We start from the raw sequence: 25,732 nt of genomic DNA, 5'->3' as shown, positions 1-25,732 counted from the left end.
GTCGGGATGGGTGATATACTATTAAGATGGTAGAATGTCTAGTTTTCAGCGTCACAGATGCAACTAATTTGAAATATCATGCAATGCAAAATGAGTAACAACGGGTAAACAACCATTTGTCTGTCGATTATGTTGTTTGGGAGAGTTGCCCTCTTTAGCAAGCATACACATTTTTATATACACACGTCTGTCTGTCTGTCTCTCTGTCTCTCTTCATATATATATATATATATATATATATATATATATATATATATATATATATATATATATATATATATATACACACACACACACCACACGCACACGCACACAACGTCTCTCACACACACACACACACACACACACACACACACACACACACACACACACACACACACACACACATATATATATAGGTGTGTGTGTGTGTGTGTGTGTGTGTGTGTGTGTGTGTGTGTGTGTGTGTGTGTGTGTGTGTGTGTGTGTGAGAGACGTTGTGTGCGTGTTAGTATATATATATATATATATATATATATATATATATATATATATATATATATATATATATATATATATATATATATATATATATATATATATATAATAAAATCTTTAAATGTTGTAGGTATATTGTAGACCATATTGCCCATCCAAAATACCAGTATGTACTGCCGGGACACAATGATCATTGCACAGGATCTGGTGTAATTAAGCTACTAACTTATCTGTGTGCCAGTTAATAGGGACACAGCAATAGTGGGCACTATGGCTCCCTCTTACTTCTAAATCATCATCTAACATCTACAATGTAGGCCTAAAACATAAATTAATCAAGGAAACAAAACTGTACCCCATTTTCTGACTATTGGTTTTCGCAGAGCAGAGTGTGTAACGATGCAGTCGTAATCTTCTCCTCTGTCGGACTGAAGAATTTCCACCGACGTCCTGACCTGGAACGTGCCATCGTCATTTGGACGGACTCCGGACGTAATCATCCCATCAAGCTTATCCACCACCTTGCCATTTTTCCGAATATTAACCACATCGTCTTGTTTGGGATAAAATCCCGTCGCCAGGCAAATTAGATCCACGGTTTCAGCCGTTTTCCCCTTGTTTGTGAAGATGAAAACTTGTGGAGGAGCTAAGAATAAAACAGATTGGAAATATCTCAAAATTGCACAATTGACTAAGAATATTCTTACAAGAGGCATTTTTTTTTTAGATGGCAGTTTATTTAACAAAAACGTTCTACAAGTATAGGCCTATACTGATATTGTGTAGCATTTCATTGTCACAAAAGGGGATGTAGCCTATATCAAAAAACATTATTTTATCCTAGGCAGGGAATTAGCCCTGCCCAAACTTTGTAATATTTTTTGATCACATTAAAAAAATAAAAAAAGCTGAATTACATAATGCATATTGCAATCATGATTTTTCAATATGGTGCAGACCATTACAACATATTTATTTTTGATTATCCAATGAAACATCAGGGAAGGTCGCATTAGCCAAATCAGGGTTTCTATTCCACTCTCATCCAGAGTACTTTGTAACTTTGTTTTGAGAAATACTACAAAAATAAAGTAGTTTATTATTTAGTATTATCTCACCCCTCACTCATGCATGCTTGCATACTGTGTATGCAAAGATGCATGTGATTGGCTTCTTTTTTCCAGCTGACATTGTGAGTCAATTGAGCATCTTCTCCAATTGTTAACTCTTTATTTTATCTCTCTTGACAATTAGGCAGTTTTTTTTCCCAACACTGTTTTGTGGTCTTTTGTCTTAGTGTTGCCTGTAAACCGATTTGAATTGCATCTAACGTATGAATGGTGTAAATAATGTTACTTAAATTGATACCCACCACTTTTCCTCAATTCTGCTTGCCCGTAGTCAACAAATTTACTTAGCCATGAGACACACTCTCTCTCCAGGTAGCCTTGGGTGTAGTCGTTCAGCATCTTGACAAGATCCCACTTCCTCTTGGTGGGAACTGCAAGGGGAACTGGGGCGATCCATTGCTTAGAGGCATCATCAAAGGCCAGGTAGTCCTCACCGTCATAGCTGTATTCATCCTTGCCTTGGATGAACTTTAATGTGTTGTCACTTTGTCTCTCAGCCTTACAGCCATGCCTCCACTGAAGAATGTGCAAATCTGGCGAAAAGGGAAAAGAAAAAGACAGGGGTAGGATGTAAAAGAAGAAGAACAGTCTGGATGTTCGTCACAAAAAGTAGTATGTAAACCCACCCCCCAGTCTGGAAACATTTAAGTTTTGTTTTACACTATACTTTTTGGTTCTACTGCATAACAATCAGAAAAGGTTGTCTGCAGGACTGACAACACATTGCAGGATTAATGCGGTAAGTGCATTAACAGTGATTACCACTCAGTCAATCTCAATTAAAACCCTTATAACTATAGTGTGTAACAACTGTTTGGATGTCTAACCATTGGTGTCATTGCTGTCTCTCATTCGATCCCTGAGGATCCCCAGGTTGACTTTGAACCACTGCTCCTTGCTCTGGCGTGACTGGGTGCCTTTCTCCCAGTAGTCCTTGTCCAGCCTCTCCTTCATCCACGGCTGCATGGGGACCTTTTTCTTAACCGAGCTGTCATAGTAGTCAATCATTATGTCATCCATCAGACCCATGGCCGTGAACTCATGAATCCCTGGGAGTTCGATAGGCTTGGAGAAAGCTGTGTAGATGTAGGTGAGTGAGTGGATCTCTGGAAGTCCTAAAAAAAAAAGAACAGAATAAATACCAGGAAGCAGAAATACAAACCGGTAAGCAAACAGACAGAGAGATAAATAAATATAATATAATATCTGAAAGTGGCCTATATTTTTGGTATTCCAAATTTTCTATGAATAGTTCACATTACATATTGACTCAAGCTGGGAGGGAGGGGGGGTTGGCTGGTCAACCTGGGGAGGTGTGCTGGACAACAGTGTTGGTGGGGTTATTATTATTTTAGGCCCTGCTTCAGAGTCTGCTGTTTTTGTTTTGAGTTATGCAAACCCTGTGTAAGAGTCCGGTACTTTTTGCTTTGCTTGGGGGAGGGAGGGTGACGGTTGCAGTCACACCTGGCACCTGTGGTGTATCGAGCTAATGGATACACACAGTATAAATCAGTCATACATACACTCAAGAGTTAGGGTTAGAGCCTCTGTCATGACAGCATCTCCCCTCCATCTGGTACCAATTATTTCCGTGTGATGGTAGCAACTTCTTGGGATTACCCATGTCATCTGCTCTCTCCTATTGAGTCTTACGTTATAAATGCCTTTTATTTTTGGAGGGTCACTATAAGATATCCACTAACGTATTTCTCACTGGAACTTTCATTCCAAAATGAGATATCCACCAAAATATGACCTCTTCTCTAAGGGCTGCCATGGAGATGTAATCACCATGGCACAATATAAAGTCGACCGTTGAGTACAGAAATTGTTGCCAGGGATTAATTTATGACATTGTTTACCCCACTTCCCCATTTAAAGCTGGTCATATTGAAATACAATTTATGGTTTTATTATCACCAATCCGGGAATCATGCTGAACTTTGTTCGGTACAGAGAGGCTGGTTGGAGAGGTATGTTTCCAGCCTCCAGGTACTGCTGTTAGCACTGTAGTATATTAGGGATTAATGCTGTGAGGAAAAACAACTTTCAAATGAAAAGATGGGTCTTCTTCCATTTTGTTTTTTATTTGGGTAACATAAAACCCTCCATATAGATTATATGACTGTCTTTTTCTTCATGTATGTATTTCCCACCTGTTTCACTAGTGTTTGTAATAGATAACATTTCCTAAATAATTACTAAATGGAGTGTCAATTACAAAACAAAAATATATATATATATATAAACTGCACATTCTACAGACTTCTGTTTTGAAAAGTGTTTGTCCTAAATTGTAATTTACTTTCACTTTTAGGTTGGACAAATTCAAAATAAAAAAGCTTATGTCTTGTTCAAATATGTTGGATCTGTCACCAGTATACTGTATGTTAGGATAAAAGGTCATAAAACAAAACACTTTTTTTTCTAACCAGCCTTCCTTCACATTGAACAAACTGACCAATGATTGCAGAATTATATTAGTCCTGACTCATTATAATGAGTTGGGAAATAAAAAATACAATACTCACCACAGTTCACTGTCCATAATGTCCCAACGATTAGGAATGTTAATATGGAATACATATTGTTACTTCCGATAGTCTCAGTTCATTGTTTCGAAGCTTTCAGCTAGGACTTATTCTGGTAGTTGAATTGACCTGTTATCTGAGTGTACTGTACTTTATATTGTCTGACTACCTGTGTGCCTTGGGTCCAAAGTCCTGTGAATATGGGTGCGGCCTTTGTAGGGGACATTTTAACAACGTTCATATAAAGGCCAGGTACTTGAAACTGTTCTCCGTCTAAATTATGTTAAAAGTTGTCGTGCCACAGGCCTATTTCCTCTTAGATACAGTAATCCTTGGGTATTACTGTTAAATATCTGGATTTTGTATCATAATTGTTCATTGACTTAAAAAGCTGTGTCTCTAGACTGTGGACACAAAACTATTTAAAAGTTTAATAATAGTATTACCATTCCAAAATGTCTTAAGTTTTTTCTGTAATATTTTCCTGTACTTACTTTCATAGTTTGATAAACGTTGATAAATAGTTTGGTTGAGACAAAATGTGATACTTTTGTAATGAGGCTGTGAGGGCTGTCCGTGTCAAAGTCCTCAATGACTATGCGCCATCATCAAATAACACAAAACCATGACACTTCATTAGATCTCTAACTCAATGTGACATACGGTGCAATTTGGTGGTCAAATGTGACAATTATTAAACACCGTTACACATGACTTCTGAACTATTCGTTATAGAAGGGTGGAACTGCACTTAAAAGCTTGATCAAGCCATTTAGTTTCCTTGCATTGGGTTTCTTAGATGACTTGATGTAAACTGATGTAGAATTCTTTTTTTTGGGGGGGGGGGGGCTTTTATGCCTTTATTGATAGCCTGACAGGAAATGGGGAGAGAGATGGGGAGTGACATGCAGCAAAGGCCGTCAGGGTCGGGAGTCGAACCCGCGACACTCTGTCAGGCTGGATAAACAGCCTAGGTGCTGAAATTTGCTTTTAATACTGCACTTGAACACAACTTGTTTCCAAAACCCTGTTCAAATAGTCATCATCAAGGTGAATGCAGACACAGCTGTGGATTAAATCAAATCCTTTATTTAAAAGTTTCGATTATGATTAAGGACCTTAACAAGCAGTGGCAAATAAAAAGCACACCAGAAATATACATCTACAAAAATGAATAACAGTTATACAAACATTAGAAGAGGTTTGTTCCAAAATTTTATATAGGCATAACATCTACATAAACCAATGGTTCTCAAACTTTTTCTGTCAAGGACCCCCAAATTAACATGTATTTGGCCGCGGACCCCCATCTGACAATACTTTATGCCAGGGACCCCCATACACAAATTGTTTTGTTAAAATGTTACAAAAAAGATTTCAAATGTTTCAATTTATTTCAAAAACTACATTTTAATAGCAGATCTACAAGCTTACAATGCGTCACATTGCGACACATTGTAGATCATCTATTTTCAAATAGCTGATGTATATAGGGTTAAAATGGTTAAACTGATGCTATAAACCAATTTTGCTGGGGACCCCCTGGAACCCCCTCAAGGACCCCATGGGGTCTCCGGACCCCACTTTGAGAACCACTGTCATGAACAAACTGCACACGCTATGATGCCATGATGTTTTGTTTTTTCCACCCCTTGTCAGCTTCTGATTATACCAAACCATCTGTATTAATATGGTACCATTTTATGGTTATTGCTGTACATCATTTTACACATTTCTGAGTGGATTGACCATTGTACAGTCATAATCTGTTACCATGTAAAGCACATTTTAATGTGAAATATTTCTCATAAGGTCCAAGTTCCAGTGATATTTACCTGAATATCCAATCTGGGGTAATTTACAATGAAAAACATAATTGTGCAAAGTTTGAGGTGGATCTGACTATCCTCCTAGGAGATTTTTTCTTCTTCTTTGTAAGTCAGGACATGATACAGGTGTGTACCAAATGTCATACAGTACATGTAGGTGAAACCGTATTGTGGGGCTTGCCTTCAACTTAAATTTTGTAGGGGGCGGTATTGAGCCATTAGGCCACGGCCCTTTTTGATGTGTTTGCAAAGTTGGCCACTTTTTGATTAGGTTACGCTTAGGCCCTCAAAAACGCAAAAAATTACTCCATGCATTTCAATAGGGCTTCACAGTGGTGCAGTGGTCGGGCCCTAAATTTCCAGGTGGAAAAAGCCATTGTTTTACAAGTACAAGTACATCTCAAGTCTTTGCTCTCGAGTCCTGAGTCAAGTCTCAAGTCAAGACTGACAAGTCACAAGTAAAGTCCAAGTCCTAAACTTTTTGTTTCATGTCCCAATCTCAGGTCAAGAAAGCACTCAAGTCATGAGTCATCGACCTTGAAGTCCAAGTCGAGTCCAAGTATTTTTTTATTTGATCAAGAAAGTCTGATCAAGTAAGTCTGCGTGTGTGTGTGTGTGTGTGTGTGTGTGTGTGTGTGTGTGTGTGTGTGTGTGTGTGTGTGTGTGTGTGTGTGTGTGTGTGTGTGTGTGTGTGTGTGTGTGTGTGTGTGTGTGTGTGTGTGTGGTTGTACGGTTACACACATAAATGAGCATACATTTGTTGTTGAAGATCCATTTGTCTTAGTCCACATTGTGTGGTGTTGGGTTTTCCTACACTTCTGTATCTAAGGAAATGAAACAGAGTTACAGTGACTCAACAAACACTTGATTGATTCTGGACTCTGATGCTATAAATGCTGTAATATTTGTACGAACTGAAAAGCTGGTTGTCCAATCAATGTTTTTTATTTACAGATAAACAGAAAGGTTATTGTGAAAATAATGACCTTGAGAAACTCCCCCTAGTTGTAAACATAATTCAACTGTTTCAGATAAACATTTCTTTTGGAAATAAAAGATAATTCATTCTCAGCATGTCACTTGTTGTGTTGACATTGAGTTGAGTGGATGCTCCATCTCTATCTACAGTATATCTGTTATTAAATATGACATTACTAAGCAGTGGAGGACACAGTTAGAGGGAAGAACAGGATTTAAATTCCAGTCCAGATCAACAATGTCAGTGAAAATGACCCTCTCTGACTTATTTTTTAACATCATTTGTAAGTCTGGAAAGAAACTAGATAAAAATCATTTGATTGAATCTTTAAAATGTAATACGTACCATTGTCATAGTCATCAGATTGGTTGATAACTCCATAGACACTTGTGTCGCCTAAAGGTAAACAAATGAGCATTATAATTATTATTTCAAAAATGGTTTAAATTAATTTAATGGTCTATACATTCATGCGTGCCTGCATCATGTGTTGTGTTGTGTTTTGTGTGTGTGTCTGCGTGCATGCGTGCGTTGTGTTGTATTTTGTGTGTGTGTGTGTGTGTGTGTGTGTGTGTGTGTGTGTGTGTGTGTGTGTGTGTGTGTGTGTGTGTGTGTGTGTGTGTGTGTGTGTGCATTTTTGAAGCTGGTGTTTTTTCACACTGCATATCTGTAAAGCATTAATAGGGATTTTTACCACAGTAAAAATCCATATTAATGTTTAATCCCACTGTCCTGTATGCAGGGACATTGAGTGAAGTAGCCGAACGCCACTGTGAGTTGTGTCAACATTGGTGCGTTTGGTGTATATTCTCTTGGATTTTTCTCTTGTCCTGGTGGATCAAACTTATGTATAATTCATAGGATATGGAATGCTAAATTAGGGCAAAAATAGAGCAAAGAAAATTATGTAAAGCTACTTTAGGGATGTTTTGGGGGGAGAAACTTTTCATGTATATTTATTGATCAGAGATCTTTTTTGGGGGTGTTTAAAACACACATTTGACATGAAAATGAGATGTTGAATGAGACTTTGAATTAGAAACCGTTCAAAGACTGACCGTACTGCAGTGGACAGTACACATCATCAGAAACCACGCTTTGATTGGTCGTCTGGTCTGCTGCTGAACCCTGATTGGTTCCCTCAGACTGAATGGGTCTGTAATTAAAATCAGAATTGAAGTATAAAACCAGATGTAATATTTTTGATCATTAGACAGAGATCAATGCTGTACTTACGTGACATAACTTGGATCTGTAAATTAAAAACAAAATTATACAATTATAAATTATAACATAAATATTTGAACCAAATAAAAAGATACAGATACATAATTTATGTCTGTTTTTTCTTCATGTTAAAGGATGTCAACGAGGTGAAATAAAGGACTCTCCTAACATTAATATTCCACAATAACACCAAATGAAACTAGATTAAAATCATTTGGTTGGATGTTTAATAAAGTATATACAGTACAATACCATTTACGTATTCATCAGGGTCAATGGGTCTGTAATTAAAAGACAAATATTTATCAGAATTATAAACAGAAGTATAAACAAGGTGTAATCTATCGCTGTCATGTTGATGAATAGACAGAGATTAATATTGTACTTACGTGACATAAGCTGGATCTGTAAATTAAAAACAAGTGATAACTTATATATTTGAACCAAATAAAAACATACAAGTATAATTGTCTCCACCAGGCCGAAAGGCATGGCGAGAGAGTATGTTTTACCCGCTGTCCGTCCGTTTGTGTGTCCGTGTGTCCGACCGTCCATTTGTCTGTGAACAGCTAATCTCAGGCACCGTTGGCCCGGTCGATGTGAAACTGTGCACGCACACTCCCTGGTTGCCAATTCAGAACCTCTGCCCCAAATCTTTCACATGGGCCTGTTATAGCGCCACTAGGAGGCCGATTTGTGCAAAACCCTTTTACTCCTACAGATTTTATCCAAACGTCATGCAAATCGGTACACAGTATCTCTATAGTCATGTGATCAAAACAGATCTGTCCGATTGTCCATATTCCATCCTCATTGGCTAAGGTTGTCTTCCAAAATTTGCAGGATTGGTCCGTTTTGAACAAAATGCCTCAAATCATGAACGCAGCTTGCGCTTTCCGTGCAATTTCACACGCACATTCCCATTAGGCCGAGGAAGAAATGCCAGCCTTTTCACATTGGCCTGTTATAGCGCCACCAGCAGGTCTAATTTAGCAAAACACATTTTTGGAACAAAATGTCTCAAATCATGAATGCAAGGTCTGATTGCCGTGAAAGGCCTAAGAATAAATGGCACCCTTTTCACATTGGCCTATTATAGCGCCACCAGGAGGCCACAATAACCTACCTAACCTGGCGGAGACCTGTGCTCCGAGGAGCACTTTTTCTAGTTTGATATCAGTTTTCTATCAGAGCAACCAGGCTCTCATGGAAAACAACATGTCGGAAATATTGTCTCTCTCTCACACCATCCCAGTAGCAAAATCATCTGGAGATCTCTCAAAACCGAACAACTGTTTACCACGTGGCATCAGCCTGACCTGTATATCGCTAAAATGTACAACCGAATGATACTGAACAGGATACAGAGTGCTAACAATCCCCACCTCAGAGAAAACCTAAATGGATTTTGAGAAGGGAGAACCCCCATCGATCAGATCGTTTCCTTATGGAGGATCATTGAAGAAGTGAAGAGGAGCAACCTAACGGTAGTGACAGTGTTATGAGGAATGATGATGAAAATACTCAAGGCCTACGATGTTCCTCCCAACCTACTCCCAGACATTGGGACCATGTAAACGGGAACGAGAGCCAAAGTGATAAAACCGGACGGTAACAGCGAGGAGTTTTAACATCCATACCGTCCTGTGTGTCCTGCAAGGACTCATGATGACTCTCCTAACATTAATATCCCACAATAACAAAACATGAAACTAGATTAAAATCATTTGATTGGATGTTTAAAAAGCATATACTGTACCATTTTCATAGTCATCATCCTGGGGGATTATCCCATAGACACTGCTGTCGCCTAAAGATAAACAAAGCATTAATATAGTGCTTATAATTGTTATTTCAATCATGGTTTCAATTTAGGTAATTATTCTGCTAATTAAGAACAACAAGCACAGAACAAACTGACATACTTTAAGGTACTTCCAAAAACAACATTCATTGATTAATCAGTGGAGGAGATCATTTTTTTTTTTTAAGTTCTAAATTCATTTAGATTCAAATAAGAATCAGTTTTCAATATCAGAAAAACTTCAACATGATTGGTTTAAAGACTGACCGTACTGCAGTGGGCAGTACAAATCATCAGGATCCCCACACTGGGCTACAGCTGAGCCCTGATTGGGTGTCTGGTCTGCCGCTGAGCTCTGATTGGTTCCCTGAGGTCTGTTATTAAAAAGATAAACATCATGTTGATGAATAGACACAGTAATACTTAGTACTTAACAAGATGTAATCTACTGCTGTCATGTTGATGAATAGACAGAGTGATACTTACCTGACACAACATAGATCTGTAAAAAAAAGAAAAGAAAGAAAATAAATTGTAACATAAATATTTGAGCCTTTGAATGTCTGTGTCATATTATTTAGTATTTTAAGGAGAGTTTCTCAATGATTTTAAAGGTAGTCTAAATGTACTTATACACCAGAAGTTACGCAAATAAACAATATGAAAATGTGTCGGTGGATTACAGGTGAATGATTTTATTTGCGTTAAAAATCAACCTCGCTTCGGAAAATAAATATGTTGCTTTATCGCTGTGTAATCTCCGCATACTGTGTGGATGTCCTCATGACATAAACAGCAGTTTACTTTAATGTGAATTAATCACGCAAAATGAACGCTCCCATGTGTACAGAGTGCAGACCTTAAGTGATACTGTTTGGTTAAAACATATTAAAGTTTGTTATTAAAAAGTTAATAAAATGTATTATTATTGAAAAAACTGTTCCTTATAATGACTGAGGGAGAGACTGGTGTCCCACGTGACCTATAATCACACTGTGCAGTGTAATACAATGATGAGACCTTTGTACTCATCTTGCTACAGTGATATGTTTGATATGACAGCCATTACCAGTTTAGTGTGTTTGAGACTTTCTATGAAGTGTTACTTTCTGTGCAGCTTCAGATATATAGATTTAATAGATTTTTTATCTTGACTTTTAAAGCACACAAGACATCACATATCATATCATATCATATCATATCATATCATATCATATCATATCATATCATATCATATCATATCATATCATATTTATCATTTCATGTAAAGCCCCACAGAAAATCATTTTTTTTCCCAAAAAGGAGAGAAAAAGAGACATTTTTTCTAACCGTTTCTTCTCTTCACATAGATTATAGCGAGAACTCCAACCAGCAGCACAACAGCAACACCACCACCAACAGCACCACCAACACCACCAAAAATAGCTGCGATGTTTGGTCCAGAGTCGTCACGTGTATCACACAATGAGTGGTCTAAAATCCAGAAAGAATCATGTAGATGAGGGTTTACTGATCACATTTGTCAATACTAGTAAACAGGGTCTTGCTCTAACAGAGCATGCATGCTATAATAATATATACTATATAATTAAATATTAAATAAAGAAAATAGTCTCAACTCTCTCCATTTTAACATCCAAGTAAAAATGCCCTTATTTAATTGTATTTGCATAATGTAGAGAAGCCTCTTACCCCAATCCTGGACCTTGTACATGTTTGACGCAGGGTGTATCACCTCACAGCTGTATTTGGAAGAGTCACTTCTTAAAATCTCCAGGTGATTCTTGATCTGAAAAGTGTTGTCGCCGTTGGGTCGAACACCTGTGGATTGCATGCCATCCAGTTTATCCACCACCAGACCATTTCTCCTGATGTTCAGGGTCACGTCTTTGGGATAGCAGCCCGTTGCCATGCAGTGTAACATGATGGAGTTCGGATTCTTGCACTTCTTTCCATACACATAGAGCTTTGGTGGGACTGGGAAGCCATGAAGACAAATTTGAGTTTTGAGAAGACGCATAGGCATTGTAGGGAATTTTGAATTCATTCACAGTTTCATTTCATTTCGTCATTCATTCATCATTATTCATATTTGTCAAAAGTTACTTTTTGCGTGATACTACTTTGTATTTAAAAATATATAGAGCTGAAAAACATACTGCATATCACAGTCACAACATTTAGCAGAAATATTGTAATGTGATTTATCAACATGCTGAAGCTCTTTACATCAAATCTATATTTATTGATTATCCAATGAAATATCATGGATGCTCCACTTAACCAAATCATCCAGAGCACCTTGTAACCTTGTTTTGAGAATAATAACGTTTATTATTATTTGTTGTTTTGTTGTCATTTGGTGTTTGTATCGTCCTAGTGTTACCTGTAAAGGGCTTGGAGCTCCATGTACATACAATGTATAAAAGGTGTTAATAATACTAATAATACTAATAATACTAATACTACTACTACTAATAATAATAATAATAATAATAAGGGTAATAATAATAATAATAATAATGATAATAATAATAGTAAAATAATACTCACTGCTGTCCCGGAGTTGCGCTTGCCCGTAGTCAACAAATTTACTTAACCAGGAAACACACTCCCTCTCCAGGTAGCCTTGGGTGTAGTCGTTCAGCATCTTGACAAGATCCCACTTCCTCTTGGTGGGAAGTGCAAGGGCAACTGGGGCGATCCAGTCCTTATTGGCATCATCGAAGGCCAGGAAGTCGTCACCGTCATAGCTGTATTCATCCTTGCCTTGGATGTACTTTAATGTTTTGTCATCTTGTCTCTTAGCCTTACAGCCATGCCTCCACTGAAGAATGTGCAAATCTGGCAAAAAGGGAAAAGAAAAAGACAGGGGGGGGTGTTAAAGATATGAGGCATCATACCAGAGCCAACAGTCTGGATGTTCGTCACATAAAGTAGTATGTAAAGTCTGGAAACATTTAAGTTTTGTTTTACACTATACTCTTGGGTTCTACTGCATAACATTCAGAAAAGGTTGTCTGCAGGACTGACAACACATTGCAGGATTAATGCAGTAAGTCTGTTAACAGTGATTACCACTCAGTTAACCTCAATTAAAACCCTTATAACTGCAGTGTGTAACAACTACTTGGATGTCTAACCGGTGTCATTGTGTCTCATTCGATCTTTGAGGATCCCCAGGTTGACTTTGAACCACTGCTCCTTGCTCTGGCGTGACTGTGTGCCTTTATCCCAGTAGTCCTTGTCCAGCCTCTCCTCCATCCACGGCTGCATGGGGACCTTTTTCTTAACCGAGCTGTCATAGTAGTCAATCATTCTGTCATCCAGCAGACCCATGGCCGTGAACTCATGGATCCCTGGGAGGTTGATAGGCTTGGAGAAAGCGGTGTAGATGTAGGTGAGTGAGTGGGTATCTGGAAGGTGGGTATCTGGAAGACAAAAGGTCAAAAATAGGCAAAAGCACATTAAACTTAATTTCTACACATTAGGTTGCCTGAGCATGCATACACATGTTACAGTAACACATTTCCCTAACATTTAGTCAAACAGACAGGCACAAACAAGTAGACAGATATTGTGAATGCATTCCAAATACCATCATTGTTCCATGTCCCAAAAATAAATAAAGCTGCACACATCTAAACATTCTCCCTTTTATTTGTCACTACAGTAGTGATAATACCCCCCTCCGCGCCCACCCATCCAGCCTGCTGCACTACTTGTTGCTACAGCAGATCTTCGCCAGGCTGGGTTGCCTTCCCAGGGCTGTGTCAGTCATAGGGTGACAGGCCACAAGGAGGCTGCGGGGGTGAGAACAGACTGAAAGACAGACGGTGCAACAGTTGGCATTTGTGGCACCCTCTACGGGCAGACGTGAAAGCACTTTTGGAGGTGTGCTGTATCCTCAACATTTGGGGATCATTGGTTCGTGAAACTATGGCTAAGAAATAGTCCCCGCCCAAATGTTTTAAGTAAATTACAGGCAAACAGTATGGAGGTCATTGTCACAGGACTCACGGGACCATTTGTACCTAATTTGGTTGGTTTCTGGAACAAACTGACACTTGTTGTGTGGCTTTCCCGGTTGGAAGTGAAATCGCCTTTGGCTCTGCAGTGTTTAGAGGCCCCTCCATGTGGGATTCAAATTTGGCTTCACGCTTATGATTTTTTGCCATTTCTTGTAGGCAAAAAATATATCCCCCAAATTATGATTGAATTTATACACATTCATCACACGACTCCAGAGATAATGTGTACCAATTTGTTGTGTGAGTTTTGGACAAATCTAAAAAGGAGTATAGGTTAGTATATAGTAAAAAGTGTGTTTTGGAAATAATAATATAATAATAATATAAATAAAAACAAAGGCCAGATGGTGGGAAAGGCATGTAAAGTTTCACACGGATGGACAGACAAAACATAATATAAAGGTGTCGTTTTATCAACTGGAAAAACAACTAAATTCAAAGACGGCCAATGGTTTCACTTTCACATATGCCCATAAATTCTTCATGTTTAGGGTCCATATATACTGTCCCAAACAAGACCAAAGTAACGATCAAATACATTTTGAAGTATTTTGTTCAAAACTAGCCACTCCTGCAAACTTTACATGCCAATCTTAACCAATTGGGATGGATAATGAAAAATCGGACAGATCTGTGTTGATCACATGACTATAGAGATAATGTGTACCGATTTGCGTGATGTTTCGACAGAATCTGTAGGAGTAATATCAAGAAATGTGTTTTGCAAAAATCGGCCTCCTGGTGGCGCTATAAAAGGCTGATGTGAAAAATGTTTCAAGCAGATCGGTCCAGTTATAGGTAAAAACGCGAATCGTTATAACGACACCAAAATGACGATGTGAAAAATGTAGGGTGGCATTTCTTCCTCGGCCTAGTGTCAATGTGCTCGTAACGTTTCACAACAATCGCACGATGTGTTCATGATTTGAGGCATTTTGTTCAAAAGAGACCACTCCTGCAAACTTTGGAAGCCAATCTTAGGCAATCAGGATGGAATATGAAAAATCTGAAAGACCTGTTTGGTTTAATGACTTTAGAGATACTGTGTACTGTAACGACCTGCAAAGCCTAACTTCAACCTCAGATCAACTTTTGATAGGCCACCGTCAAAAAGACCACAGACATGGGGGCAAAAGCACACAGTTTTCCAATCAGATTTAAAGCCTTGAATAATATATTATTATAACTGTCATCAGCCAGTATAGCTGCTCACACCTTCCCTCCTTTACGAGGTCCAGTCTTTGAGCACTGTCACTTGCCTGGTCATGACAACAGGGTGAACATAGCCAGAGTCTCATACACTAACATAGCCAGCCATGATGGGGGACACAAAATAAATGCCCTGCATTATGCTTGCAGCCATAGCGTGTGCTGTTGGCATCCATATACTAGGGTGTTCAGACTACAACCTATGCATGGTCAGGCAAACTAAACCGGCCAATATCACCCAATATGAGACACTTTTATTTCTATTTTAAATGAACTAGAAATTCAGTTGTCACTGTCTCAGTCAACTTTATCTTGATGCAAAGGAAACCCACTCTACGTATGAGGAACGCACGCTGGTTGTGAGGAAACCACAAACGTCTTTGTTAGACAGCTGCATCTCAAAAAATAACTGCTTGTCTGAATTATACCTTTCAGCAGCTTTGAATGCAACCGTGATTAATTTAATTTAGTTTAGAATTTAAGATGGAAAATTCTATGTATTGCATAAATAATATGAATACACGTTCTTTTTAACACAGACACATTCTAAACGTATCTAAACGTATACTACATTCACACATACACATACAGTTGTGCAGAGTGCAGACTCACTTCCCATAGATTACGCTACAGGTTGGTTTTAACCAGTTTTCACATGCACACTCATGCACTCGCATAAACTCACATGAACTGTCATACACACAAACTCAGTATCAATGTGTTATTATTAGGATGTCAATGTGAGTGTACTTTCCGGAGACTATTTAGCGTCTGTCTACCTTTATTATCCCACGGGGAAATTCTATTCCATTTAAATAGGGATTGGGGAAACAAACAGGGGGAACCAAAACAAAGCGGCTCCACCAAACCGGAACCGCAACTTCCGGAAAGAGGAATTGCTTCTTTTTTTTTCAGTAGGCGTGGCCTAGACCGGATCACACGGGCCATTAATAACGAATACCAGGCTTTCCTCCGAGGTGGAAAGACTGGTGACGCAAGGTTATCTCTACCTAGGTACAGCCACGGCTCAGTCTCCATAACCTTAAAGGTTTAATGACATTCACTTTTACACCACATTCAAAGTCTTTGTCCTGGTCTTTCAAAAGTGTACAAAAAGTTTTAAGTGAAAATTCCATTCCAGTGATCCATGGCAGGTGTTTTTCTCTCACATTTCTAAAGCCTTTTCAACTGCAATGAAAAAAGAAATCTTTGCCTGCGGGTGTCGCTGGTGAGGGATTTTGCCTGTCAATCATCACCTCTGCTCCGCCCCCCCCAAAGGAAAGGATAGGGGAGGGGAGGGGCGAGGAGGAGAGTGGGCGGGATTAATCGACTGTGACCTCACTGTCGAAGGGCCAAGCTCAGATTACTTTTCAGCCTAATTATTCAGAAAACCCCAGACCACAGAAAATCCACTGAATGTTCTAAGTTCAGGTTTTTTGGGTGTAATTGAGGTCATAAAACCCCAAATAAAACATTGAAAATAAAAAAAGTGAAAATGAATGTCATGATACCTTTAACATCGGCATACAAACAGCCCCACTCCGGTCCCTGAGGTCCAACTTGTGGTCCACGGGACACAGAAGTGAGCGCAACACTTAGGCTGAAGTGCTACTGTTCTTTTTATTTTTCTTGTCTGCCCAGCTCATGACTTTGAGCCTCTGCATGCATCTGGTGATCCTACCATAACTTTCCCAGCCTTGTTAGGCGGTCACAGTGATGAACCAGAACAGGATCCCATTTGGGCAGGCAGACTCGTCCCGACCAACTTGGTCAAGCTGAACATATGAGCCACTCACGATTCAGTCCAAGGCCTCTCTTTCTTTCTTTTTTCTCTTTTGACCTTTTTCCTGGAATTTTTACACCAGGATGGTGGACCAATCGTGGTTACTCTGATTTGTGATTTGTGATTTGACATGGTGTGGTCAATCTTTATTTTTATTTTATTTTCTGGCTCAACACAACGCCTGTCAGAAAGTTGTGTTCCACACAGTTCCGTTCCCTCCGTGGTATACAGTACATATGTGCGTTTTTAGAAAAAAAAAAGTTAAAAAGAAAAAGAAAAAAGTTATAATAAATGTTTTAATACAAAGAAAAACAGGAGCGGGTGCCCACCCGCTCCTGCTCAGGCCCAGCCTATAGCGTTCTGGCTGCACCACTGGTGTATACGTATGTCTACGGTACTAAGTTACCATTTGTGTAAAAGCCACAAATAGTGTAGTGTTGTAGCAAATAGCAATACTAACATATGTCTACATAACACTACGCTAATTTGTCATAATAATTTATCATTAATTAAATTAGTGAATTTTCCTTTTGCTCCCTTCATACTTGGAATTGTAATCCAATTTATTTATCTATCTATTGTTTTCAGTTTTGTTCAAAACTAATTATGAAACTATGTTATTTCGATGTTTTATTTGGTATTCAAATAGGCTAGTCTAAATAAGCCTTGGCTTCAGCCTACACCTTTTTGGTGTAGGCTTTTTTTTATCTATCTATCTAATCATCCGGTCTATTTTAAGGGCCCTGCAATTTTACTCTAATAAGCTATTTCTTATTTAGTCTTAATATTATTCACGTCAGGGAATAATATTACTTAATGACACCCATATGTCATAACTGTCATCAGCCAGTATAGCTGCTCACACCTTCCCTCCTTTACGAGGTCCAGTCTTTGAGCACTGTCACTTGCCTGGTCATGACAACAGGGTGAACATAGCCAGAGTCTCATACACTAACATAGCCAGCCATGATGGGGGACACAAAATAAATGCCCTGCATTATGCTTGCAGCCATAGCGTGTGCTGTTGGCATCCATATACTAGTGTGTTCAGACTACAACCTATGCATGGTCAGGCAAACTAAACCGACCAATATCACCCAATATGAGACACTTTTATTTCTATTTTAAATGAACTAGAAATTCAGTTGTCACTGTCTCAGTCAACTTTATCTTGATGCAAAGGAAACCCACTCTACGTATGAGGAACGCACGCTGGTTGTGAGGAAACCACAAACGTCTTTGTTAGACAGCTGCATCTCAAAAAATAACTGCTTGTCTGAATTATACCTTTCAGCAGCTTTGAATGCAACCGTGATTAATTTAATTTAGTTTAGAATTTAAGATGGAAAATTCTATGTATTGCATAAATAATATGAATACACGTTCTTTTTAACATAGACACATTCTAAACGTATCTAAACGTATACTACATTCACACATACACATACAGTTGTGCAGAGTGCAGACTCACTTCCCATAGATTACGCTACAGGTTGGTTTTAACCAGTTTTCACATGCACACTCATGCACTCGCATAAACTCACATGAACTGTCATACACACAAACTCAGTATCAATGTGTTATTATTAGGATGTCAATGTGAGTGTACTTTCCGGAGACTATTTAGCGTCTGTCTACCTTTATTATCCCACGGGGAAATTCTATTCCATTTAAATAGGGATTGGGGAAACAAACAGGGGGAACCAAAACAAAGCGGCTCCACCAAACCGGAACCGCAACTTCCGGAAAGAGGAATTGCTTCTTTTTTTTTCAGTAGGCGTGGCCTAGACCGGATCACACGGGCCATTAATAACGAATACCAGGCTTTCCTCCGAGGTGGAAAGACTGGTGACGCAAGGTTATCTCTACCTAGGTACAGCCACGGCTCAGTCTCCATAACCTTAACATCGGCATACAAACAGCCCCACTCCGGTCCCTGAGGTCCAACTTGTGGTCCACGGGACACAGAAGTGAGCTCAACACTTAGGCTGAAGTGCTACTGTTCTTTTTCTTTTTCTTGTCTGCCCAGCTCATGACTTTGAGCCTCTGCATGCATCTGGTGATCCTACCATAACTTTCCCAGCCTTGTTAGGCGGTCACAGTGATGAACCAGAACAGGATCCCATTTGGGCAGGCAGACCAACTTGGTCAAGCTGAACATATGAGCCACTCACGATTCAGTCCAAGGCCTCTCTTTCTTTCTTTTTTCTCTTTTGACCTTTTTCCTGGAATTTTTACACCAGGATGGTGGACCAATCGTGGTTACTCTGATTTGTGATTTGTGATTTGACATGGTGTGGTCAATCTTTATTTTTATTTTATTTTCTGGCTCAACACAACGCCTGTCAGAAAGTTGTGTTCCACACAGTTCCGTTCCCTCCGTGGTATACAGTACATATGTGCGTTTTTAGAAAAAGAAAAAGTAAAAAAGAAAAAGAAAAAAGTTATAATAAATGTTTTAATACAAAGAAAAACAGGAGCGGGTGCCCACCCGCTCCTGCTCAGGCCCAGCCTATAGCGTTCTGGCTGCACCACTGGTGTATACGTATGTCTACGGTACTAAGTTACCATTTGTGTAAAAGCCACAAATAGTGTAGTGTTGTAGCAAATAGCAATACTAACATATGTCTACATAACACTACGCTAATTTGTCATAATAATTTATCATTAATTAAATTAGTGAATTTTCCTTTTGCTCCCTTCATACTTGGAATTGTAATCCAATTTATTTATCTATCTATTGTTTTCAGTTTTGTTCAAAACTAATTATGAAACTATGTTATTTCGATGTTTTATTTGGTATTCAAATAGGCTAGTCTAAATAAGCCTTGGCTTCAGCCTACACCTTTTTGGTGTAGGCTTTTTTTTATCTATCTATCTAATCATCCGGTCTATTTTAAGGGCCCTGCAATTTTACTCTAATAAGCTATTTCTTATTTAGTCTTAATATTATTCACGTCAGGGAATAATATTACTTAATGACACCCATATGTCATAACTGTCATCAGCCAGTATAGCTGCTCACACCTTCCCTCCTTTACGAGGTCCAGTCTTTGAGCACTGTCACTTGCCTGGTCATGACAACAGGGTGAACATAGCCAGAGTCTCATACACTAACATAGCCAGCCATGATGGGGGACACAAAATAAATGCCCTGCATTATGCTTGCAGCCATAGCGTGTGCTGTTGGCATCCATATACTAGTGTGTTCAGACTACAACCTATGCATGGTCAGGCAAACTAAACCGGCCAATATCACCCCATATCTTTTGACCTTTTTCCTGGAATTTTTACACCAGGATGGTGGACCAATCGTGGTTACTCTGATTTGTGATTTGTGATTTGACATGGTGTGGTCAATCTTTATTTTTATTTTATTTTCTGGCTCAACACAACACCTGTCAGAAAGTTGTGTTCCACACAGTCCGTTCCCTCCGTGGTATACAGTACATATGTGCGTTTTTAGAGCCTACACCTTTTCGGGCAATTTGCTATTTAGAAGCAATGTAGGCTACTTATATATGTTTGTTCAACGGACCGAAATATAAAATAATATTTATCTATCTAATCATCCGGTCTATTTTAAGGGCCCTGAAATTTTACTCTAATAAGCTATTTCTTATTTAGTCTTAATATTATTCACGTCAGGGAATAATATTACTTAATGACACCCATATGTCCTAGTGAGGAGATTCCACTTTCTTTAGGTCCTCACTGTCAGGGACCCTAAAGGTCCCCCTCTCTTCTTCCTATCGTGCGGCTGGAAGAATACGGCAAAATATCTAGAACCTGTCAGACCATACTGAGCTGACACATCTACCAAGCGATTGCCAATCGCCTCGTAGGTATTACATCTCAGCATGGGCTTCTACCTTTATACACTCCATACAAACGTTTAGTCAAATTTACGTTTTTATATAAATTATAAATGATTTGTCGTATATTGTCCAATTCCGCCTGAAAGCCAGAGGCGTATGGTCATTGGGGCCAACGAGGCCATGGCCCGGTCTGTGTGAACCCTGCTTGCCGCATAACAACATTAGCAGCCCCTCACCCTTTAAGTCGCCTTTGTTTTCAAATGGGGCTCATTTGCATTCGGCCGAATTGTTAATGAGTGGCCATTAGAAAAACAGTTTCGCCGTCAAACCGGTTCTCCATTGCGCAGAGACGAGCACCTCTCCATTCAGATATGTAATAGAAGAAGAACCGTCGTCCTGAAACACCCTGCCCCGCGTCTAAACCGGCGGCCTCGGTCCGTGAAAAAAAATGGGGCAGTGTGTTTTGGGACGAGCGTTCCGTTTTCCACCCGGAATGGCTCGGTAATTCTCAATAGACTTATCAGCCGTTGTTGTGCGAACCGAAGTTAAGATTCTGGCCCGGTCAACGTTAGAATTCACCATACGCTACTGCTGAAACCAATACAAAATTATCTAATCTTAATTATCTTTGCTACCATTTTTGTAGTCCTACATTAACGGTTCCTGATACCGATTCCCAGAATTCAATTTAACGTAATTTTCTCTTAAATAGGTCTACTCTGTATTCAAATTTCTTTTGCCTGTCATGGCTGTGCATAAGTGTCTTAGCGTTAGTCGTTTCCTGCTGTGAGGGAGCAGTGAGGAGAGTGAAGCAGTCAATGGCTCAAACGCACACAGCCTGAGCAGGTCTCAAATATGAACATATGTGACCATTTTTGACTGGAGGACAGTTGCTGGTGCCCATTGTTCAGGAAAGGAGAAAAACTTTTTTTTCTCAATTTTTTTTTACACAAAATGAGTTTATAGCCCAGTTAGACTCTACACATACCAGAGTATGTCTGACAAAAATGTCAGAGCTTAAATCGATAATACATACATAGATAATACATTTAAAAACATTGTTGAGATTGTTGCCGTTCCTTAACCAGGGCTACAACATGCAATCACTATTATAATGTTCACAGGACGCGTTGTGACCTAGTAGATCGTCTATCTATGGTGATCTAGGCTGTTTTGGCATGATAATGTGAAAAACAGGCTTATTATCAGATTTAGCAACCTTCACGGTACACCATGTTAAAAAGGACCGTTACACCACAGGAAACAGCTGCACGCACCCCCGCAGGGCGCAGGGCAATACTAACTTGAGAAAATGTTCTGTGTAAACTACTCACTGCTTAGCTTGAAATGTCCATGTCTATATCATGTATGCCTACGTTACAATGGTGGTTTATTCTATTCCTAATTATTGACTGCTTGATCATTAATGGTAAGCACATATTTCCTTTTCTTTTACTTGGACAGGATTACTTGGAATAACATATTGAAATGTTCTCAAAATGATAATAACAATAATAATTATTATTATTATCATTATTATAATTTTGAGAAATCAAAATTAAATTGAGTTAAATGAAGGTTCAATTATTATCATTATGATTTTAAATCAAATCTAATCCAATAATCTTTACAATAATAATTTATGACAGGTTCCTTCCTATTTGAATCCGGTTTCTCTATTCTCGTCCACGGTTTTAAACTGTCTGGCAATAGCGCTTTTTGCCCGATTTTACAAGTTATCTGCAGATCTCTCCCGGTTACATTACAAATGATAAAGAGATTTCTTCTGAATCAGGATTAGTTTATTTACTTGAGTATAGAAAAGCCTCATGGGAGAAGTTGCGAAAATTTAACTCATTCAACTCTTAGGGCGCGCCCCCACCAAGAGTTGGCTGGCCGCTGATTGCAGAATCTGCCAATGCATTGTCAATGCAAATGCGTGGATTCTTGGAAAAAATCCGCAAGACCAGGAATCCACGCATTTGCATTGACAATGCATTGGCAGATTCTGCAATCAGCGGCCAGCCAACTCTTGGTGGGGGCGCGCCCTTACGACTTCTATCGTAGAAAATGTGTTTTATTTTAAAACTCAAAGTAATACAGGGTATGGCAATAGTATAAAATATTTAAAAAAAGGAAAAGGTAAAATTTCTGGTAAAACAGACATCAGACCCCCAAGCTCTATCTCCAAGTCCTCAATCTAAGGTGCCCGGCACAGACATAGAAAAATATCCCCCAGACAATTATTCAACCAAGGGCTTGCCTATAGAATTCTTGATTGAATGTTAAATCTGGAAAATATACATCCTTACCATGCAATGGACCTAAGATAATGTGACCGAGCAATTGGTAATGCTAAGGAGTTGACAGAATTATCTGTTAATTTAACTAGATTATCATGCTAAGATTCTAGCCAAATACAGCTAAATTCAATATTGCTCCAATCAACCTTGTTGCATCAGAGGTTCTGCTCTGGCATCCATGGACGTACGTGCACAGTTTGGCTGCGATCGGGCCAACAGTGCCGGAGATTAGACAGACAGACGGACGGACGGACAGGGTGCAAAACATAGTCTCAGCCACGCCTTTGGCCTGGCGGAGACAATAAAGCACGTTATTGTGCCTATTGCATATTAGCAAAAACAATTGACATTCACATTCGAAATTACGACTTTATGTAGGCTACTCACCACCTCCAGTCACCGCAGAGTAAAACCAAATATGTGTCCAAAACACAAAAAAGCAGGTGGTAGACTGAATCATACCTACTGTAAAAATAAACTGACATTATCAAGATAATGGAAGAAAAGGGGCTCGCATGGTGGTAGCCCCACCAGCGTTGTCAAAGTCAGTCTCGCTTCGCTCTACTGCACGTATCAGTGCCGGTGGGCAGAAATAACAGGTTATCTGGGTCGGTGGTGCTTAGCAGCTCCTGTCTAGAGCGTATTCGAAAACAATCTGCATCAATGCATGTATGTGTATGTGGCAATTACTGGATATAGTAGGCGGCAGTGGTAGACAGTAACAGAGTAAATGTACTTCAGTACTTTACTTAAGTACAGATTTTGAGTATTTGTACTTTACTTGAGTATTCAATTTTTTAAATAGTTTTTACTTTCACAGTATAATTCCAAGACAAATATTTTACTTTTACTCAAGTACATTTCTAGGAAGGCTGTGAAGTACCCAACACCACACTTGTAAACCACACTTCACACCACATATGACTGAGAAACAGTCATATGTGGGTGTGAAGTTTTTACATTTCCTTCTTCTGCTGCATGTTTTTAAATGTGTTGCATAGCGAGTGCTGACAACTTAATTAGCTATATACTCTGGTTTTAACAAGAAACATGGAGACTGCCATGCTCAACTAAAGAAAAGAAAACAAAAACGACCTGACCTACAGACATTATATTGAATGAGAGCAGGGTGGAGAGCAACTGTGGTTCAGCAAGACCGATATTTAAATAGAGAAGGGCAATTTCTGCTATGAAAGCAAACAGGCAGGTGCTCGAGCACTGGTTGGCTCCTGTGTGTGCACCTGGTCAACTAACTGGTCAACACACACACACACCAGAGCGCCAATACTGCTATTTAGCACCATTTAGTATCTAGTGTGAGATATGATCTACTGGTCCACAAATTTCAACATAACTTGATAATGAAATTGACCACCTCTGACTCACTTCTCTCTTATTTTATCTTTTTGTAATCAGTTTCCTCCCATACGTAAAAAAAAAAGGCAAATAGTGTCAAAATATGAGTGCAATCCTATGTGTGCACCTGATGGAGGTTACAGGTTACACTGTTGTTGCAGTTATGTTACATTATAAGCACATTTGAATGGCCAGACAGACAAAAAAAACTTTAAATGCAGTCCATTTATCATACAATAATAATCATTACAAAGATATTTTTATGGAAAATGTTCATACATTTGCTTCTAGTCTGCAGTTTTAGTGTTGTCACAAATATATACGTTTTTCCATACATACAATATTTGCAACACATTTGCTGCACTATTGATACTGTGGGTCATCACCATGCCAGCTTGTGACGGACATTTTGATAGTATTTTATTTTAGACAGAACTGGTCAATAATTTTACCAGAAACCCAAATGACTAGCGCTAAATGTAAATTAATGGACTCGTAATGTGCCATAGTCTATGCCAGTGTGCTACACATTTTAAAAGTATTAGTCTAGTACATCTGCATAAACCAAGGGCCAACTACTTAGCCATATATATATATATATATATATATATATATATATATATATATATATATATATAGCCTATATATATATATATATATATATCAGCCTGATCTCCAGAGATTACCGTAACATTGCACGGAACGAGTGCACTTCATTCCGTGGATAGCCGCCTCGGAACTCCCGAATTGCGTGCATATGTACGGCGAGTCCCACGGTGGGCGTAACCAGTCGCAACCCGGAAAAACCCGGAAGCAGAGCAGTCCCCACAAAAAAAAATACGATTCTGTGCCTATCGGTACATAACTCAAACGGCGCTGAGTAGGCACAGGCGAACGTCCAACCGTTCAGGACGGCAACTCGGTCGCCTTAGCTCCCTCGGTGGTCCTTCACGGGGTGACAGTTCGCCTGTGACTGCGCGCCTCCGAAATGGTTTTGTCACAAAGGGAGCGCCGTACCATATGCACGCAATTCGGGAGTTCCGAGGCGGCTATCCACGGAATGAAGTGCACTCGTTCCGTGCAATGTTACGGTAATCTCTGGAGATCGGGTTGATATATATATATATATATATATATATATATATATATATATATATATATATATATATATATATATTATTATTATTTTTCAGTGAGGTCCCAAACAGGGCAGGGGCTGTGATTGACAGCTTTCACCCAAAACGGAGGCCCAAGT

General features: G+C 39.1%; 1 protein-coding gene and 1 long non-coding RNA gene across 4 annotated transcripts in view; one reads left to right on the top strand and one right to left on the bottom strand.

Annotated features, from left to right (window-relative positions):
• Nucleotides 1–5,150: 5,150 nt before the first annotated feature.
• Nucleotides 5,151–25,732, top strand: part of LOC308095977 — a 38,465-nt gene continuing 17,883 nt past the window's right edge. Inside the window, exon 1 of the long non-coding RNA XR_013934096.1 lies at nt 5,151–5,188. This is a non-coding gene — a long non-coding RNA (uncharacterized lncRNA). The remainder of the gene's footprint in view (nt 5,189–25,732) is intronic.
• LOC308095974 (class I histocompatibility antigen, F10 alpha chain-like) overlaps nt 5,208–25,732 on the bottom strand; it is a 49,445-nt gene continuing 28,920 nt past the window's right edge. The window contains exons 1-14 of one of the 3 annotated variants that reach the window (XM_080443183.1): nt 23,509–23,730; nt 13,121–13,408; nt 12,531–12,821; nt 11,670–11,954; nt 11,307–11,450; nt 10,464–10,479; nt 10,245–10,351; nt 9,933–9,983; nt 8,563–8,578; nt 8,426–8,454; nt 8,183–8,198; nt 8,005–8,102; nt 7,292–7,342; nt 5,208–6,791 (exon numbers count right to left, since the gene is read on the bottom strand). In XM_080443183.1, the coding sequence (XP_080299309.1) occupies nt 6,778–6,791; nt 7,292–7,342; nt 8,005–8,102; nt 8,183–8,198; nt 8,426–8,454; nt 8,563–8,578; nt 9,933–9,983; nt 10,245–10,351; nt 10,464–10,479; nt 11,307–11,450; nt 11,670–11,954; nt 12,531–12,821; nt 13,121–13,408; nt 23,509–23,581 (1,479 nt within the window). In that variant the 5' untranslated portion in view covers nt 23,582–23,730 and the 3' untranslated portion in view covers nt 5,208–6,777. Of the gene's footprint in view, nt 6,792–7,291; nt 7,343–8,004; nt 8,103–8,182; nt 8,199–8,425; nt 8,455–8,562; nt 8,579–9,932; nt 9,984–10,244; nt 10,352–10,463; nt 10,480–11,306; nt 11,451–11,669; nt 11,955–12,530; nt 12,822–13,120; nt 13,409–23,508; nt 23,731–25,732 lie in introns of those variants that run through there. The other 2 variants (XM_080443185.1, XM_080443184.1) reach the window with 2 other exon arrangements.

Source organism: Gymnoscopelus braueri, assembly GCF_963280865.1.
Source record: "Gymnoscopelus braueri genome assembly, chromosome: 11".
Taxonomy (NCBI): domain Eukaryota; kingdom Metazoa; phylum Chordata; class Actinopteri; order Myctophiformes; family Myctophidae; genus Gymnoscopelus; species Gymnoscopelus braueri.
This window is presented reverse-complemented; position numbering and strand designations above follow the sequence as displayed.